The sequence below is a fragment of the Prunus avium genome, chromosome 6 (assembly GCF_965620075.1).
Source record: "Prunus avium chromosome 6, drPruAviu1.hap1.1, whole genome shotgun sequence".
NCBI classification, from domain to species: Eukaryota; Viridiplantae; Streptophyta; class Magnoliopsida; order Rosales; family Rosaceae; genus Prunus; species Prunus avium.
In genome coordinates this window covers 36606439-36621535 of record NC_142289.1, presented here as the reverse complement: position 1 = coordinate 36621535, position 15097 = coordinate 36606439, and the positions used below count along the sequence as shown (strand labels likewise).

Here is a 15097-nt window from a genome sequence, read left to right as displayed (position 1 = left end):
TCCTATCCTATACCTACCCTACAGCCCCTCATATGTCATACTAATTTCTTTCATTTTTTAATTCTTGATTTTTATCATGGCCATTGCCCCTCTCTCAATTGTCTGTTTTGCTCACTTTCTTTCTCCCAAATTCCAATCTCAGACGCCCATCTTGTCCCACTACACGACAAACTCTCCCTGTTGACAATTATCACCACCGTGGAAATATCACTTTTAACCCCCCCTCCCTCCCTCCCTCCTCTTTTATCTATTTCAAAATCAAAAACAACGGAGTTCTTTTTTGAACCCGTTAACATGTTATGTTGTTAAACGGACTAATATGTCAACTTAGTTTGATATGCTACGTTATTTCCAATTTAACTTTGTTAATAAGTTCAATGCATTTACATTGTCTATTAGTCAAATATACTATGTTATATTATCAGACAACGTCGATATGTTATGTATTCTAGTAATTTAACGTGTTACCTTATCATTTATTAGCTGCGTATTAAGTTATATTGACAAATAATATAATATAATATGATATGTATTTTAGCAATTCGACATGTTACATTATAATTTAACATGGCAAATTAAACATACAAAAATATAAACATGTAACTATTTTTTTAAAATTTATTGTTGTTATTAGAAAAACATAGATAAAAACTTAAAAGGCAATCTACCATCAGGATACTGCTTTGTAATATTAGCCTGCAGGGCCCTGCTCCTCTGTTATGGTGTGGCCTACCCATTAAATACAAAGAGACTCATAGTCTTTTTTTTATGTATTAAATTTGGAGTTGGAGGCCTCAAAACACTGCAGTTTTCGCTTTCTCAGCGACTTTAATGGTAAACCTTGGCACCTATCATAATGTCCCCTCCTTTTTAACTATTATCGTATCTGTTACGTTCACCCATTTTTTCCAACATCATTATTAATTGTCGTTCTTCTTATTTATATATATGCACAATTATTGTCCTTATTTAACCACACATATGCTCTTCTTTTGGTAACCAAAAAGATAATAATATGAAATAATTAGATCTACATTATGCATTATATGGAAATTAAGACCCAACTACTGAAAGTTTAATCAAATTGACGCGATAAGCTACCAACAAACATTTGCTATAGTGGTATTTATCTCAATTTAGTTAAAGAAGGTCTTGTATTCGACTCACATAAATGACCATGACCATACAAATATTCCATCATTGTGATCCGGTGTAACTTTGTTATATTTTATACATATTCTATCGCTTGTCTAAAAAGAATTAAATCTTATGATAGTTACATTTTTAGATATATATATATATATATATATATATATATATATGAGCTTCATACTTTATTGAACTAAATTAGAATGAATAAGTGATTAGCATTTAATATCTTTAACCACTTTAAATTATCAATTTCTTTATCGCTTTGACTTTTACCTCTTCTGTAGAGCTACTTTCATCACACATGGTTGGATTATTAAGATTAAGTTTAAACTTAGCCGCTAAGAGAAAAAAAAAAAAAAAAAAAAAAAAAAAAAAAAAAAAAAAGGGGAGAGAAAGCTTCATATCCAGGGGTTTTCTCTTGGATTTTGTTGAATCTTTGGTGTTCTCCGGCTTTTGGTGGTCCTATGTCAATCTATTCTTTTTTTGACACTGCTCATTGGTGCATTGAGGCCCTGGAGTAACTAGGTGGCGTTCTGTATGTCATGTCCTCTTTTGTTGACGTTGTTTTAACTTTTTAATTTTGGTTTAATTTGTTTAAAAAAGTCCCTAACCTCTATGAGTTTTTCTGTGTTTTTTCTTTCATAATTTTATAAACGAGTTTACTAAATGTTTTTAGTCTCTTTAGGAGAGTCATGTTAGTTAACGGCTAGATTTTCTCATTGACGTTATCGAACTAAATTTGGAGAAACTATGACGATTGAAATGGAGTTATAGAAAAGTTATTTTCGGGAATAATTTTCTCCAAATCATTTTAGCCTTTCGAGAGGGTCAACTTAAGTATGCATATGCCAGTGAAGAAATAACTGTTAGTTACCAATTGGAAACCCAAAAGAAAAAGGAAAAAGGTTTACCCATTTGTTGTTGAAAAGCTGTAAAAGTAATTTTCTTTTAATCAGTCACAAATATTAAGAAATTAAGATCTAAACTTTGTTCCAAGTAAGAAATGGCTGCCGACCAAAATTCTTTTCTTTTTTATCAAACTGATGAAAACAAAAAAGTATTGTGTAACAATGATGAATATGCTAAGCTTTATGACCCAAATAATAAGAACAAAAATAATAAAATCCTTTGTATGTATCTGAAAATTACACATGAGACATGACAGAGGGTAATATTTGCTACCCGTACTATTCCAACTGTCCACCTCTCCACCTCTCCACCAATAAACAAACAAAATCGTACGTCTCTCCAAGTATTAAGCTATATATTGTTACTCAAATCTTTATTTCATTAATTTTTTTACTTATGGTGTATTTTGGTGGACAACAATTAATAAAACGAAGATACTTTTTCTTTGACAACTAATAAACTATTTACAAAAAATACTTCTACAAAGGACAAGAATAAGGTTAAGCAACTGTAATTATCGATGGCAACGGCAGTTGGGGATTGGGTATGGCAATACCATCTTCGTCCTTGATAAAATAATTTTGGGGAATTCCCGTCTCCGTCGTCGAGGTACCTCCCAAACCCGCCTCGAATCCTCGGTTTTTTATTTTAAAGAAATTATCATATATTATATCACTTAAATTTCATCTTAAATTATCATTCAACTCAATTACATTCAATTCAATTGTATTATAAAATTCAACTCAACAACTCAAAATAATCTCAATTCAATTTGACAAAACTAAATAAATATTATGTTATATCATAATCATACATGGCTATGTTATATTATATATTAATTAAAAATAAATATATTACTTATCGAGCCTGGTATGGGTCTGGAGATGGGGATAACAGTACCAAATTCGGGAATCCCAGTACCCTCCCCCGATTTTCCCTAAAATCTTCCCCCATTAGCGTCGGGGACTAGATAGAGATTCGGTCCAATCGGAATTTATGTCATCTCTAACTATAATAGACTAATCACAACTAGGTATCGAACCTAAAATCTCTTCTAACTAGATAAAAATCACTATTTCCGGACCAAAAATTAATTGGTTAATAAAATTACGATTCATTCAAACCTGAATTAAGCATTGAAGGTAAAATAAGTTGTTCAATATCCAAGTATGCAATGTCTTGTCTAACAACTCAATTCCCATGTGAAAATAAGAATTTCGGTTTCGTTATATTGTTAGTTTAAATAATAAAAAAGGACAATTATGAGATGATATATAATTATATATGCGATAGTCCATAAATTTTTGTTTGTTTATTAATAAAAAAATGTAACAAAGCCTGTTTTGGGGGCACAGCGACGAGCTGTTTTCTGGAAACATTCATGCACCACTCCAAAGGGCGCATGAAAACAAAATAACATAGACATTTTCTAACAACTGATGTGCTCCCAAGTCATCTACTCTAATTTTTGGGAAATATATATTTGAAATTTTGGGAAGAAAAAAATTAATTCAACTGCTAAAAATTTGTAAATAATGGGTTTTTGAAACTCTAACAATCTATCTTATCGATGTAAATATAAAGACATAAATCCCACAAATTCAATGTTTGAAAAAGCACTAAATTACAATTATTTTTAAAAACAATTTTAAAAAAAATTGAAAGTTAGAGGTGTGGTGACAAAAACAAAGTGCAAAACAAAAAAAAAATTATAAAAAAAACCTCCTAAAGCTAATATAACTTTTGCGAATAGTATCAATCGCTATTCTCCCCTATATGTGGGTGGAGTGGTGTATGAGTCTATGTCATATTAGTAGCACATGTAACATGTTTCTTTTTCCCTTACCTTTTTTCCTTTTGGTTTCTAAAAATTAGTGGCTAAACATTTATAATGTGGACAATAATTATCTATGTTAAGGCTCGTTTGGTTGGCGGATTGAACTTGTTGGGAATGAACTTCTCATGTTTAATTCCATGAGATGGGAATGGAGTATACTCATTCCCATGTTTGGAAACGTTGGGAAATGATGATCTAGAAATGTCATTTTATCTCAATCCCATGTTTGGTTTGAGTAGTATTAGAAATGAAAATTTGTTCAAATCTTCAATAATACCCTTATTTTTGCTTTAATTACAAAGAAAGAAATACGATGTGTTTTTCTAAGGTTAAAACATGGTATTTTAACAATGGAATAGGGTTAAATTAGTCATAAAATTTGCATGAAATGTTTTCCCAAGTGAGGGGAAAAAATTTCTCAAGCTTAGTCAAGGCTATGAAATTCCTCCTACATGGGAAGTCCATATCTATGAGTCCATAATTGCATTCCCAAGAGTGCACTTACTAAACATGGGAATGCAATTTCAACCCATTCTCAAGCTCCTAAACCTTGAACCAAAGAGGCCCTAGATTTTTTTATTTTTTTAATAGGAAAAGAGAACAACTACAACTGGAAATCACAAGGGCACGCATGCCCAAACAAATCAAAATAAAAAGGAATCGAACAATTCAGAGGCAATCCATGCTCCCACAAACGTGACGGAGAAAGGCCATGGCCTAAACCAACTAAAGCATCAGTAGTGAAATTGGCTTCCCTAAAAACATGTTTAAAAGAAACTTCTTCACAAGACGAAGTCAGCAGCTAAATATCTTGAAATAACAGCATAATACCCCAAGGAATAGAAACTGCCTTGTTTATGCGGTCGATAACGACTTTAGATTCCACTAAGAGTGTTGCTATTTTCATATACAGATCCTAGTTTTTCACCCATGATTTAATGAAAGTGTATAAATGGTAAATCTATCTATCATGTGTGGATGGTTGATTGACTTTTTCTTACGAGTTACTGGGGTGGAGTGAGCCAATTTTTAATGAATGAGATGAGATAATTTCCACTAAACGGGATGGACTCCCTAAGATATATATATATATGTGTAGACGAAACATTTTCTGACTTTATTGGTAGGTTTAGTGAGATTGCTAATGCATCGTTTACCCTAGGTGAAAGTATTCCTTAGTCAAAGTTGGTTAATTGCAATTCAAGAAGACCAAGAGTGTAGTTTGTAAAATTGTAAAATATGGTGAAGTTGCGCATGATAACACCCCATCAATGAAGATGAGTTGTTTTTGTTTGTTAAACAGTTTAGACGAATGCTTAGGTCTAAAAGGAACTTTGGAGGTAAGAACTTTGAAAAAAGATGAAATTTCAGAAATCTTTAAGTTTCAAGGAAGTTGTAAAGTGTTATGAATGTCGAGGATATGGTCACATTTGCTTTTGAATGTGAGTTAGTTTTGTGCCGTTATTGAGAAGACAAGACGATTGACGAAAGTGACATGGTTTGGACTCAGATTTTATGTATTTTACGTTTCATCTCTCAATTAAATAATTCAAACACGCTGTTAGAGATGGATTTGACGAGAAAGCGGTCGTTTCCTTCCAGCGAGAGAGGGGATGGAACCTGGCATGGCTTCCTTAGAGTCAAGAACCATTTTCAGATTCATATAAAAAAACCTCTTTTTATTTTCCTTTTCGAATTAATAAAATCAACCATTTGCATCTAGTTAGGTGGAAGATCGCCAAGATTGCAACTAGGACCAAAATTAAAGACCAATTCATTTAATTATGACATTATTTTCAATACTCGGTGATTGATTTCACCCAGACTTTGTGAAAATAGAGTAATCTTGTTGGCTTGAAAACAGATAATTAGAGCCATCCATACAGCTATGGCTAGCTAGCTAGCTCCTGCTACCCAATTTCTGGAAGGCTTTTTCTCAATAGGGGGAAAGCAATTGGTAGAAAAGGACAGTTATAATAGACAATAATCCATAGTGATCTTTGTAAGAAGAGGTAAGGGGCAAGCTTTTCTGAGTAGATCCATTCGGTGAGTTGTTCATAAAGTCTAGCTATGTGGTTTTTAAGGTTGGGCCAAATATTAGGTCAGATGGTTAAAGCATTTTCTTTGCAAGGGATTTGCTTTTTTCTTCTAATTTTAATTCAAAAGACAAAAAAAATCCTCACTAAAATTCCTTCCTTTTTACAAACAATATATAAAGTCTTATGGCAAAAACTTATCAAATACAATATATAATTAGTGGTTACTTTTTCTGACTGATATAATAAGTAATTTCACGACTAATAGAATTGAGATATTATTCATATCCGATTATATTGGTGTTAATAATATAATAATATTAGTAGTGGATCATTGATGTGTCTCTCTGACATCTTAATAACTTTCATATTCCTTGAACACGGCAAGATCAAAAGTCTCCCTTTCTCACTCTAGCAAACTCGCTGGTTGGTAAAAAATTTCAATTCATCTTTGATTGGCTCTTGGCTTGAACTTACCCTGTTCAAGATTGGACAAAACCTTAAAACCCATGTTCAATTCTCAAATCTAGGTTGACAGTGAATGAAAAAAGTTGTAAAAGGCCTTTAATTTTTCTCTCATTGAGTCACTGTAGATTTGTTGTCGCATATAAATTGAAGGCACTATAATATTCTTGTACCTAAAAACTTGGTACATTTGTTACATGTTTGAGCTAAGCTAGGTTGGCATTTGTTGTCGGCAATAACCAAATATGGTTTACATTTTCTCTGCCAATGTATCACAGCTAGGTTAGGCGGCCCCATAATCCCATTTTGGGTTGATGTCGGCAAAGGTGCTCCATTGTATATAAGCCTGTTAGTTTTTGATGTACAATCTAATAACATAGCATGTTAGACGATTAGACGAGATAAATAGTTATAAATAGCGAGTGAGCATTACTAATATAATGACTGTTAGAGAATATACGCTCCTAGAAATAGATGGTTAGGTGAGTGGAACTATATATGAAGTAGAATTGTTCATTCCAATTGTTGTTTGTCCATTGAGAACAGTTTTGCTATAACCATTTTAAAATGGTGATGAGCGTAACCACCGGGTGAATTGCCGATGTATGAGTTTAACTTTTAAATTCGTACATAAAGTAGATTCAATCATACTTATCATCCAACGAGAATTAACATTACTACAAATGATGAGTAAATGCTTTCTTACAATTTGGTGGGTATGAATTGAAGACTAACAATTCTAGTTACCCATTGGAGAGAGTTTTACATATTTACTGTTTCACTGGTGTAAATTGAAATTGATTAGAAGAGAAAAGGTGATTAGGCAGTAAAATCAAGAAAATTAGAATGCAAATGGAAAGCGATGGAACGGTTTAGATGTCTAGTGTTAATTCCAATCAAGTGGGTCCCGCAACACATAAGGGTATGATTATATGTTTTTTTGACGTTATAAAATAGGCCACGTGTACTTTGTTTAACGTTGTCTGCCTGTCGGAGGACTCGGACCCTCTTCTCGCATCCGATCCAAGCTCCACATGACATGGGCCAGCAAGTAGAAACGGCGTCGTATAAGGTAGCTTACATTTCTCTGCTTTTGAAATGAACGTGAAATGGTCCATGTGGAAAAGCTTAAAAATAACAAAAATCAAAGTCAGCAAACTAATAATTAATAAATCAAAATAATTAATCAAAAGTAGAGATAATTAATTATTAATTTATTTCATTTGAAGTAGTGGAGGAAATTGTGGGAAACACGAACACAATGAAGAATATTAAGTCATTATCTAAAGTGGTCTTTTAACGTAATGATGCAAGTTTTTTTTCCCCCTCCATGACAAGAAATAGTCCAAGCCACGCCTGCCATTGGAAACTTGACATGGACCTGCAATTATGCCCTCTTCTATATATATATATATACCACAAAAAAAGAATAAAAACCCTAATTGGGACAAATTCTAAGATGAATTATGTGAAAAGTGCCAACAAATTTACAACTTAATTTACTACAAAATGTTACAATTTACCAATATTGATTTGCTACGTCTGATTATTTGATTATTTACTCTAACCCTAATGCAGAGGTCCCTTGACGCCGGTCAATCTGCCGGACCGAAGAATTTCGACCACACCACCCCCGATTTGGAGGAGAAAACTTGCCGAGGCTTCTGTCATTCTCCCTTTTTTCATAATGGAGAGATGTATGGATGGTCCGCCTTTATTTTAAATTGGAGATCTAAATTTAGGAGTACTGTGCACTCTTTGACAGTTATATAATCTTTTACGTCATCATGTATGAATGAAGCCATACCATACCATACCATCTCATCTTATCATAACAGAGAATTGCGGAAGCAAGTACTGTGTACCATATATCCGTACTAATTTTGACTCTCAAACAGAATTTCATGTACTTCAACATGATGGCTGTCCACACCATAATTTACTTTATCCTATTATTTAATGAATTTTCAGTTTTTTTTGTTTGTTTGCATGGCTTATTCAATCTTAGAAATGAAAATATCTACAATTCTGAAAAAGAAAAAACAAATATTAGTTCAAGAAAGTAAACTTGTGTTAGATAATCAAGTTAATCGTATTCATCATTTTCTGGAAATCAAAGTTCGACACATGTGCAAAAATTATACCTACTTACACTGGAGGAAGAGAATTATTTTCCTTTATTTTATATCTTATAAGTCCAATACCATGGAATGTCCAAGTTTCAATTTGGTTTTTCATTTTTGGGTTAAATAATATGGAATTATTGGACAAACCACATGCACCAACAAAAATCATGAGAGATATTTTGCACATTTTCCAACTCTGCTTTTATCCAATGAAAACTGCGATGCAAATGCCAATGCCATGCATGTTGCTGGTTTGGGAAGAAGGAAACCAATCTCCTTCTCCAAGCATCAAACACCAACTACAAGGATATGGAAGCTGAGAAAAGAGTGCCATGAAAAGTTATTATGTATGCCAAATGATGGATCTTTCTAATTATTTTTTGTCCAAGCCGACTAACCAAAATAATATTGAATAGAATTTTTCTGATTGGACCAAAAATTTTGACCTACAACAGCAACTTTATATGTGAATTTCATAAACTCTCTCTTTCTAGGGACTTTCAGGCGTGTGAACTTGAGGAAGCAATATCAGTTATTCAGCATAGCAGTTCTCATCCATTCTCAAACAACTCACACCTCTAGATTTTATCATATTCAAAGGCCAATTTTTTTATTGAAAAAGCAAAATTTTCAAATTGAAAACCAAAAGAAATGTAAGAAATAAGATAAAGGTATGATGTAGTCTCTATCTCTCTATGTGCTCCATATCAAGATGGCAGAATGAGATATTTCTCCTAAGAAGTTGTGGAATCTGTCCACTCAAGGACAGCATGTTCAGTTGAGCAGGATTGTAGCTTCTCTAGAAAACACAATGAAATTTGGGTTCTTGAAAGAACTAGAGGAAATGAAAGTTCAAGGAACACTTTTTCTTATGGCCACTATGAGCCATGCTACAAAATGTTCAAAACCAGACATATTATAGGGTTATCAAACACCAATGCAACAATAGAGACTCTCCCATCACAACTCAAAACAAGTCGTGCAAACCTTTTACAAATTATCTCGACAATGAATCCCTTCGAACAAAGGAAAAATATGAAGATTTGAAGATTTGCAAACAAACTAGTTTACCTGAGCTAAAAACCCTAATGTGCGGGGTGTTGAAATGGTTAAGATCCCAGTAGTCATATAACGGACTTCCAATCACCACAATGTCATGGATTATCTGTCTTCAATATTTACCATGTAATATTACTCTGTGTGTGTAACACCTAACCCTAGCATGATTTGCATTTGTTAAGTCAGCGAGGAAAGAAGGTACCAAATGAGTTCAACCATTTCTGCCAATCAATATGAACAAGGTGTAAGATCTATGTGTAAAGTCACTGAGGAACCGAAAACAGACAAGTAACAGATGGCAACCACTACTGCCAATCAACATGATTAACATGTTTCATGTAAGAACAAGGTGTAACAGAGAATTAACATCATTCAACATCCTTAAACATCCTACAAGAAGAGATTTACTTGCACCCTTAATAAGTGAAAAAAAAAAAAATTCAATCAAAGCAAGGTTGCCACTTAATAGAGGTGATAGGACAAAAGAACCCACAATGACCAATACTAAGCATACCGAATTATACATCTGAGAAATTTTATGATTGGCTGGATCAAAAGGGCTTCTCATACTCCTGCGGGGTTGGCTGCTCCCAGGGCCTCAAAAAGGCTGCATAAGTGTTTAAGAAGTATTGTTAGACAAGCAAAATAAAGGATTGGAGAAATAGTATAAAGTTGAAGAGCCAAAAATACCATTAAAGGTAAATGCATCACACAACAAATTGCAATAATTACGCTTCCTAATTTTTTAAGATAGTGAAAACCCATAAATCAGTACTTCTTCAGATCCTTGTTGCAAAATTTGCTGCAACCTAGGACTTTTCTCCGACAAAAAAGGTCGTATTCACACTAATCAATAACCCCTACCTTTCAGTCATTTTGCGTAATAGCTTCCTCATTTCGAACTCTACTACAGGGTTGCTATACTATAATGATAAAAACCTAGTAGCCATTTCCCTTTAAATTACTACTAGCAACCTAACATTTAAATATCTATATGTGTTTTATGTAACTCACTCATGGGTAATATTTTTGAGTTTCTTCAATGAATTTTAAATGGAACTGAAACAACTTTACCAAGGTTTAATGGTTACACCTGCACCCCTATCAGATTTGAGAAAATCTACAGATAAATAATGGTAGACAAAATTGTTTTCCTATGAAAAGAAGTTTCGTGCTTTAATCAATTGGATTCTGCGTTCGTCCAGAAGGTTGCAAAACTGAAGGAAATAGTATAAAAGCAAACATATATTACAGACTATTAGTTACCTCAAGCAACTCATTCTTGTTTTTCTCATTTTAATTTAGGTTCTTTTGGAGCAAAACTTGTTCGAGTTACATCTAGTATCACTAATTTACAATTCCCATCTCATATTCAAGTCCGGTGCAACATATTCAAACACATATAACGAGTTGAAAGGAACAGCTTAGGTTACTTATTGAGCATTTCCTTTGCTTCCACCCATTCTAGGATGACCAAAAGCTGTCAAAATTGATTAAATATATGGAAATTTGTGCACTAACTTGCTGGTAGTTGGTACAAGGCATGTGATAGCTAAAAGCACACTACCATATAAATGTTCTAACACACCCATCCACACCAATAATCCAAACATCACTCAGACAGAACTTGACATTTGAGATTCATTAGAAAACAAACCAGTGTATTAAAAATGTGGCATACTTAATGGTATTTCTCCAAGAGCCATATATATTGAATCATCATCGGCAAGAGTCTCCTGAAACAATCGGTCAAACAAAAGGAGAAACATCAGTTGTTTAACATGTGAGACATATGCTCATAGCAATGCATTTCCATCACAAGACATAAGCCAAATGGGAACAATTATGATGCGTATAGATGTATAAATTCAAGTAATCCATTTATATGCATTTCAGATCAAATAACCACCAGGCATTATGCATTGAATTAATGACAGTACCTCTCCATTATGAAGGCCAATTTCGTTATGCATTGAATTAAGATCCTCTGGTACTGAAGAACAATTTGGGAAATCGTTTCCCAGCAATTCTGAGATCATAAGTCCATAACCATCTTGAACATCAGGGATATCACTAGTATTCTGTGCATGGTTAGGAAAGCCCTCCAGAGGAGTAAATTCAGTCTGTGTCCTGTGTATTGAAACAAAATTAGATCAAAAAGAAAAATACATGTCAAAGAAATTAGGAAAAAACAAAAGACTAACAAAGAAAAAACTATCAGCTGCAGTTCACAAAGCACTTAAATATAAATGGAGAGAGCCAAACTGACAACAAAAGTAGTGCAAGTTTTACAACGTTTTTTCTTTTATGGGAAGCAAGGTTTTACCATATTATTATCCAAATAGAAAATCATATCAATTTCATGAAGTTGAATGCTAATAGGATAAACTTACTTTCTTTCTGCACCATTGAAGGCCTTGTTTTCTTGGATAGAGTCATTTTCTAAATCAATGACTTCAATCTCTTTAACATTGACAGTGTGTCTACTGTTCTCACCAGACACATTGGAGTTATTCATTGATAAGTCAACATCAACAGGAGCTATTTTTTTCTTCATTCCAGAAACAACCTGATAATCTATATCAGTATCACGATTCTCATGTGCATCACAAACCCCCATGAGATTAAGGTCGCAGATCTTGAATGAATCCGGAAAAAGCTTCTTTTCTTGCGCAAACTCAATGCAGGCTTCACCTCCATCTTTTTGGGATTGGGATTCATTCATCACTGAGCTCTCCTGATCAACAGCTATAATCAATTTCTCACCAGAAACGTTTTCTTCCAGTGAATTTACTTTCTTTTCACTCAAGTTTGAAAGCTCGAAACAACCATCTGCCTCTGTAACCATGTAAGGAAGCCATTGTCTTGGTTTTTTGGCTTCCTCCAGCTGATCATGTTCTTCTAAAACCCTTTTCTCACCTCTTTCCTTAACTACAAAGCTGGAACTCCTAAGCCCTACAGGTCCCTGAGTTGATTCTTGCACATTTACAAAAGCTCTACCTGGCAAAGACTGGGACCTTGCATATCTGTTCTGCTCAATACTACCATATTCAGGACCTGATTCTACCAAATTTTCAGTAGAATGACTGGACTGAGCTTTAGAAGTTTCAGGGTTGAGACAATTATCATAATGAGTTTTATCTAATAGTGTGGTACCTAAAGAAACATCAACGGAACCGTTTTCAACTAAAGCTTGACATTCTTTGTGTTCGATGCCAGCGTCAGAGGTGGTCCCCTCTTGGGTATTTGGAAGTGGATCATCAACCTTTGGACCCCTGTGCGTCAATGATGAGCGGATTCTAGTGGGCACCTTGGCAAATTTGCACAGTGTTAGCAAGTCAGTCCCATTCTTGCCTGAGGAATCACCCTCACCCTCGGCTTCTGCAGCACCAAGCTGCATCAGTAAGTTCTCCGAAACACTTTGTTTCTCAGTTTCCTCATTGTTGGCACAATCTTGATCCTTCATCTCTTTATCCGATACCTTGGCAGGTTCCTCACCAACTTCATCAGTTTCATTTGGACCATCTTTCCAAGCTCCAGAAGAACTTGGCTTTGAACTCATATCATCATCTGGGTATCGGCCCTTGTTCAATTTAGATTCCGAATCCACTGCATCCTCACTCCTGGGCCTCAACTCGCTTGGACTGGAGTTTTGTTGCAATGCATTATTACCAGCATCTTTACTGAGTTTCTGCTCCTCATGGTGTCCAGAAACAGAACCTTCATCACCCTCCCTATCAGAGGAAGCCCTACTATGTCTATCCGAGAAGGAACCACTCCTGCCATAGTCTCGTCCCCAATCCGAGCCATAACCACCCCGATATGATCCAGCCCCATTTCTCCTCTTTCCCTTGAAATGATTCCTTGTGTTGCTGCTAAATTCATCAACACCAAACCTTCCCCTTCTTGACCCTCCATCCGAAACCGAATTCCCCAACCGAGCAAGAGCCGAAGTCCGGCCTTCTGATGCAATTTGCAAATGGTCAGCCTCCTGAAACTCCCCCACTTGCTTCTTTAAACTAGTATTCTGCCATTTAGCGGAGAGCGCATTCGGAGACAGCAGCCCCTGAGATACCAAATACTCAGCGGCAAGGCGCCCCGCCTCCATAAAGATGTCGCCTTTGCGGGGCGGACCTGGAGGCGGAGGCGGTGGAGCTGGAGGCGGCTGGAAAGATTTGGGGCGGCCAAAACCGCGATTGAAGTTTCGGTGTTCGGAGCTGTAAAAGCCATGGCCCCTCAGAGAAGTCTCTGGGGAGATCCGAGAATTGGGAGCCATGCCCATCCCCATACCCATGGAATTGGACCTGTACCCATTTCCAGGATTGCGATGCCGGGCATGCATATTTTATTTTTGGATTAAAATACAAATGAAAGATGAATTCTTTGAAAATTAAGCTACAAATTCAGTGCATCGCCGAAAAGAGTGTTCTTGTGGGTTTCAGGTACCGCTACCCACCTACCAACAGCTGTTCATCCAAAGCGTAATACCTAAAAATTGCCTCTCTTTGTTTCGATCTTTCCAAATTTTCATACCAAAGATTCGAAATTTAAAATTTAGAAGAACAGATTTGTCTCTCGGGAGGAACAGCTGAAATTCTGACCTTACTTTCTAGATTTTGGAAAATCGAATTTGATTCGATCCATCCAGCTCCCAAATTCGTATCACGGAGTTTTCAATTGCAGATCCACCTCAAATTCCCAATCTCAATCTGAGAACCTAGCTCCCTCCATTTTCCCCCTTTTTGCAATGAAATGTTGGCCGAGCTTGTTTATCAGTCAATTTTTTGGCGATCAGCAGAGCAGGTTTGATTTTTAGTTATTTACTTTTAGGAAGAAAGGGAATAAGGGATGAAAATTAAATTATATAATCCGTAATTGCCTCTACCTCACGTCCGCAATACCGTCATTTTAACCATTTTCTTTAAATCGGCCCCAAAAAAAAAAAACATATTTTATTTCAATACGGCGCTGCAGATATTAGTCTTGGAGGAGATTCTCTAATAAGTATTTTATGTTAAGAAGTGGTTACATACTTCTAATCTTAGCCGTTGGATTGCATTCATTAAATATGTTAGTTGTCTCTTAAATGCAATTCAATGACCGAAATTAGAAGCATGTAACCAATTCTTTATCCTTATTTGGGTTAGGGAAAATAATTTGAAATTTAACTAAAAATCGAGAATTTAATTGGAGCATCAAATTCCCGAGTTTAATTTCCACCAAAATAGGCGTCATTTCACAATTTCTTTAATGTCATTTACAAAATTTGACAATTTACCAAAAAAACAAATTAGAATTTTCAACGGCCCAAAACGTGCCCATACCATAAAACCCAAAAGAAAAGCCCACCCACTTGCCAAACCTGCTAATTAAAAATAGTAGAAAAACAAAAGCTTCATCTAGATCAACGTATGCAAGAGCATGATTGCGTAGTGATGCCTCATACATTTGTGCCCCGTTAAATCCACAACCCATCAAGGCTGAGTCAACAAAAGAAGCAGATCTGCTCCAGA

General features: G+C 35.1%; 1 protein-coding gene across 4 annotated transcripts; it reads right to left on the bottom strand.

Moving 5' to 3' along the window:
* Nucleotides 1-9487: 9487 nt before the first annotated feature.
* On the bottom strand, nt 9488-14426 carry LOC110767520 (uncharacterized protein At4g26450). Of its 4 annotated transcripts, none has more exons than XR_015836620.1 (5): nt 11978-14426; nt 11525-11714; nt 11242-11320; nt 10099-10191; nt 9488-9805 (listed from the first exon to the last, which is right to left on the bottom strand). XR_015836620.1 is itself a non-coding variant. In XM_088255103.1 (5 exons), the coding sequence occupies exons 1-4, from the start codon at nt 13924-13926 to the stop codon at nt 10136-10138; spliced, it is 2250 nt and encodes a 749-aa protein (XP_088111229.1). In that variant the 5' UTR covers nt 13927-14425; the 3' UTR covers nt 9488-9805; nt 10099-10135. The 4 variants fall into 4 exon arrangements, 3 of the variants coding, with proteins under 3 accessions (XP_088111229.1, XP_021826777.1, XP_021826776.1); XM_088255103.1 differs by having other exon boundaries at nt 11266-11320; nt 11978-14425; XM_021971085.2 differs by lacking the exon at nt 9488-9805 and having other exon boundaries at nt 9874-10191.
* Nucleotides 14427-15097: the final 671 nt, after the last annotated feature.